Source organism: Nannospalax galili, unplaced genomic scaffold, assembly GCF_000622305.1.
Source record: "Nannospalax galili isolate Female #2095 unplaced genomic scaffold, S.galili_v1.0 scaffold318, whole genome shotgun sequence".
In the NCBI taxonomy this organism is placed as follows: domain Eukaryota; kingdom Metazoa; phylum Chordata; class Mammalia; order Rodentia; family Spalacidae; genus Nannospalax; species Nannospalax galili.
The window spans coordinates 3,733,448-3,738,160 of record NW_008341889.1 but is presented as its reverse complement, the minus strand read 5'-3'; the positions used below and the strand labels follow the sequence as shown (position 1 = coordinate 3,738,160).

Genomic DNA, 4,713 nt, shown 5'->3' with positions numbered 1-4,713 from the left:
TAATTTAATAGCCATACATCATCTTTCTAACATCCAAATGCCTTTTGAATAAGTAGATGTGCTACTAACTGCCACCAGCAACCAAACTGCCTCAGCATTCCAAATAAACTTTCAATTTTATATGTGTATTTTATACTCTATTTCTATCTGTCAATATAGTTGATATCCAAAAAGTTGTTTCAATACATTTTCTGTGTTATTCCTCTCCTCGTAAATTGATACAGAGAGTGTCTGTAGCAAAGCAGTCGTACTGGGCTCACAACTATGTGGAAGTTTAGGAGCATATGTCAGCTTTGTTATAGCTGTGGGCAAATAATTCATGAAACAGTTTTTATCCTTGGTCAGCTTATATTCAGTAAAAGCTACATATTGGACTTATTTTAAATAATTCTGAATATAAATAAAGTGATATCATCTATTTTTTTTCTTGATAAACATGGAACACAGACGCCAAGTCCCAGGAAATTGTTTATTCCTCTAATAGCACAGTGGTGCTGTTCCCATCACCTGCTGTTTCGGACGTCTAGCAGCTCCCTTGTTCGTCTGAGGAGAGGTTGCTGGTCTTCTCAGTCATTCACTGAGTATCCAAGAACTTACCCCTGCTAAGAGCACACAGGTCTTTAATGTCTGGAGAACATTTCAGCAACTGTTTTTACTTTCTATAAATCTTTCATAATAAAGTTATATCCCATACTGTTTATTATTAATTTTCTTGGTTATAAGGAGTAGTAATAAAATACTTGGTTCCCCCAAATTTGGTGAATTTCCTGAACACCAAGATACAACACATCACATCAGTTTTTCTAACTTTGGATAAAATCACTATTTTCTTGTAAATTTGACTCTTTAAAATCTTTTCTCATGGGGATGGAGAAATGGCTCAGCAGTTAGAAGCACTGGTCACTCATGCAGAGGACCCAGGTTTGATTCCCAGCACCCACATGGCAGCTTACAACTGTCTGTAATTCCAGTTCCAGGGAAATCTGATGCCCTCTTCTGACCTCTGCAGGCATTATGTGACACAGGTGCACTTATATACATATAGGCAATACACTCATACACATAAAAATAAAATAAAGTATTTTTTAAAAGAAAGCTTTGCTCAGATCTGAAATCTCTTCAGTATAGGGGCCACATATGTTTCAGAACTCATTTTTTTAAATTAAAGAATAATATATCACCAGGTAATTAAATGTATTAATACTTTTGTAGAAAATATAGGAATACATAAGGTATATAAATAGCCTTAGATTCATTGAACACATTGAGTTTGTATCTAATTTATGAAAAGTCTTTCTGTTCTCGTGTTGTGAAGATTTCAAAGTTGTAGATATAATACTATATTTGTAACATAGGCATTCAAAATTTTCCTCTATTTGTTTTTTCAGAACTTAGTACTTTTATTTGTTATTTACCTTTTTATTTTAAATATATTTTTGTTGAAGTTTTGTGCATTTTATACACATCTAAGTCCTCTTTATGCCCTCTTCTCCCTCAGTACCCTCCCATTACCCCCGCACCCAACACTGGATTTCATGCATTCTGTCATTTATGTTAAGGCCTATGTAGTCAAATCAGTGTCTCCTGATGCCCCTCAGTGCTAAGTTCATCCACTGGGCTCTAGTCAGCCCATCTAGAGTCACTCCCTTAAAGAAGATAAACTCTTCCTCATCCATCAGTAATCAGTTGCTCAATAGTTCTTTGCCTAAGATTCAGGCCTGCTGTCCATTTCCACAGTTCTGTGCTAGGGTTTTGTCTGCTTGAGTTTGCAGGGTCTTGTGCATGCTGACACCATTGCTATAGGTTCATGTGAGCAAGGTCCCAGGAGCCTGTAGGACTCTATTTCTATATGGTCATGCAACTCCTCCCTGGCTCTTGCAATATTTTCATCCCCTCTTTCACAATGGTCCCTGAGCCCTGGGTTCATTGCCCTCTGTTGCATGAGGGAGCTTCGTTGATGAGAGTTGAGAGATGCATTAGTATTTTTTCTACCCTTCGTTCTGGATGTGCCATGAGTCTTAGGTGTAGAGGTTCCATTGTAGATGTGTCATTTAGGGCTGGGCATTTCACAGACAACTCTGTGTGTGACCAGTTGTGAAAGTCTATAATAATCTTCTTTTGTTGCAAAAGATCCCTCAGCCTCACCTACTGCCCACATCAGCCTCTGCTAGTGCCACCTCATATTGCCGCCCAAGCTGTGGCAGGTGCCAGGGCTGCACTCACTGTCTGTGCTGCAGCCCAACATGGCATTGCACATGAGGCCGGCCACCAGCACTGTCACAGGTCTGGGGCTTTCCTCTAGGACTCCAGCTGTATGTTGGAATCAACCCCCAGGACTGGCATGGCACCAGTACCTATCCATACCCATTACCACCAGCCAGAGTCACCTCATGCCCCACCCTCATCTTGGAGCTCACCAGGCCCCCACCCCACTATCAAGACAATCTGGGGCCACAGCCTGCTTGCGCCACCCGCCCCGCCAAGTTTTAATGCAGCCCCAAAAAAGATCAAGGCAGAGAACCCTAGGGTCCTCCTGTTTTCGTTGTCACCTATGCCATCCTGGACTCTGGTGAGAACTCCAAGGACGGCAAGACATACAAGTGTAAGGTATTTCCCAGTCATCTTTTTCACCAAGTCTGAGTGCAAATCCACTCCAAGTCACACACAGAGGCTAAGTCCCACAAGTGCCCTCACTGCCCCAAGTCCTTCGCCAAAATCTCCTACCTGGCCCAGCACCTGCGCATCCACCTGGGTGTGCTGCCCTACCACTGCTCCTACCATAATAAGTCTTTCCTACAGCTCTTCCACACCCAGCAGCACACCAGAATCCATATTGGTGACAGACTGTACAAGTGCCCATATCCTGACTGCAGAAGGCTTTCACTCAGTTCTCCAACCTCCAGTTTCACCAACTCCAGCACAAAGACAAGTTCTAAAAGTGTCTCAGCTGCTCCCCAGCCTACTGAGACTTGCCTCCCCCCAGATTTACCTCTTGGCCCACGCCATCAAACATGCCAAGGCCTACTGCTGTAGCACGTGTGAGCTGGCCTATACTTCCGAGACCTACCTGATGAAGCATATGTCCAAACGCACAATGGTGGAGCACCTAGTGAATCATCGCTCTCCCCAGAGGACCGAGTCTCCAGGCGTGCCAGTGCCAGTTACTCTCGTCTGAGCCCACCTGTGGTTCCGCCCCACCTGGCCCACTTGGCAGCATCTGGCCTAACTCCCACTGGGGCCTCCAGGAACCATTAAGCTCTCTAGTGACCATCCCAACCTGCCAGAAAGCTTGGTCTGAAGAAGTCCTGCCTGGTCCCCAGGCCAACTGCAAGATTCTGGACTGTTTTTATGGCATCCAAAGACGATCTCAGAGCACTTTGAACCTGTCTGTTGGGTTTTCTTTTTGTTCCCCATCCCTCACTTACTTCACTGTTTATTGTTTTTAAGTTTGTTTTGGGAATAACAAAAAGAATATTTATTGGCCAGAAAGTTGGCATTGCTAAGATTGAAAAGTTAAACAGACTGGAAGGACAGGTACAGAGAACCGGAGACCAGCGAGGGACCTTCACTGGTCATAGCCTCAGGTCCTGAGGGAAGGCTCAGGCCTGGGTTTTGGACTTCAAAGGGGATCCCCCACCCCGTGGGAAGAGGCAGGAGGCAGTTGGAGTGAGCCCTTCCATTTGGGTGCCCAGCTCAAAGAGTCTGAGCCTTGCCCTGGGCTCCACTGAGTAAGGCTGCCTGGCTTCAGGGCATGGAACTAAGAGGGTGGGGAGAGCCACAGGACCAAAGGACGCAGTAAGGGTTGGGTGGCAAGTCCAGGAAAACGGGGTGGGAGGTGGTGGGTGAGATCTGGCCCCTCCCCTGCTGCCTTGAAGACCACCCCAATCTACCTCTGTGCTGGCCGGGAAAACTTTTGGCTACTTCTCCCACCACCCCAGACTGTGGGCAAGGGGATTTCGAGGGAGTGGGCCTGGGATCTCTTATGTACAGGTAATTCATGTCCTGGAAATTGACCTTCTTACTCTTTTTGGCATAGCCCTTTAATCTTTAAAACCTTTTATATACACATGAATATTTAACTTTACTGAAAATGATGATCTCAAGGAACGAATTCCAGCTGTTATGAGGCTCATGAATGGTGTGATATCAAGTGATTTTTTTGTCCCATGGAAGAAGAGGCACAAAAAGAATTCTAGCAAAAGGCCTTAAAGTCTTGGGATTTTTCCTTCTAAGCTCTGGCATCAGTTACAGCTGGATTCAGGGAGTCGTTAAAGGAGTGCTGACAGTTCTTAATGCACAGTGTTTATTAAATAATTTATTTAAAAATCTTAAAGAAGCAGAAGGCAACTTCCATTAGTCATGGGACTGTGAAAGTTCTAGAAGCCAGTCTATAAAAAAAAGCTGATTTAGCAATAATAACAGAAAGATACAAAAAGTTTGACTGGGGTGGTGGGCAGCAAGTAGAGATTAAGCCCTGAGGATAGGATTTTAAATTGATAGTACAAAACTTGATGTCAACACTGAACATTAGCATAGAGATTCATGAAGGGAATTCTAGATGACCAGTACGTGACAACTACAGAATACAAATCTAGAATTTTGAAAGACTCCAACAAGAATACATGACATCTCACAGCATGTTAACTTACTTGGTTTAAACTAGCTCCATGGTCCCAAGTATAACCAGCATACATGACTTGACATAATAGAAAA

General features: G+C 43.8%; 1 protein-coding gene across 1 annotated transcript; it reads left to right on the top strand.

The window, feature by feature from the left end:
- Positions 1–1,899: 1,899 nt before the first annotated feature.
- LOC103737883 (zinc finger protein 362-like) lies at positions 1,900–3,216 on the top strand. Its single transcript, XM_029565693.1, has one exon. It carries the CDS (start codon positions 2,315–2,317, stop codon positions 3,173–3,175), a length of 861 nt encoding a protein of 286 aa, XP_029421553.1. The 5' UTR covers positions 1,900–2,314; the 3' UTR covers positions 3,176–3,216.
- The last annotated feature ends 1,497 nt before the right edge of the window (positions 3,217–4,713 follow it).

Bases quoted from the DNA above. Each gene is read 5' to 3' on its own strand.
- LOC103737883 (XM_029565693.1), top strand. From the start codon at position 2,315: ATGTTGGAATCAACCCCCAGGACTGGCATGGCACCAGTACCTATCCAT.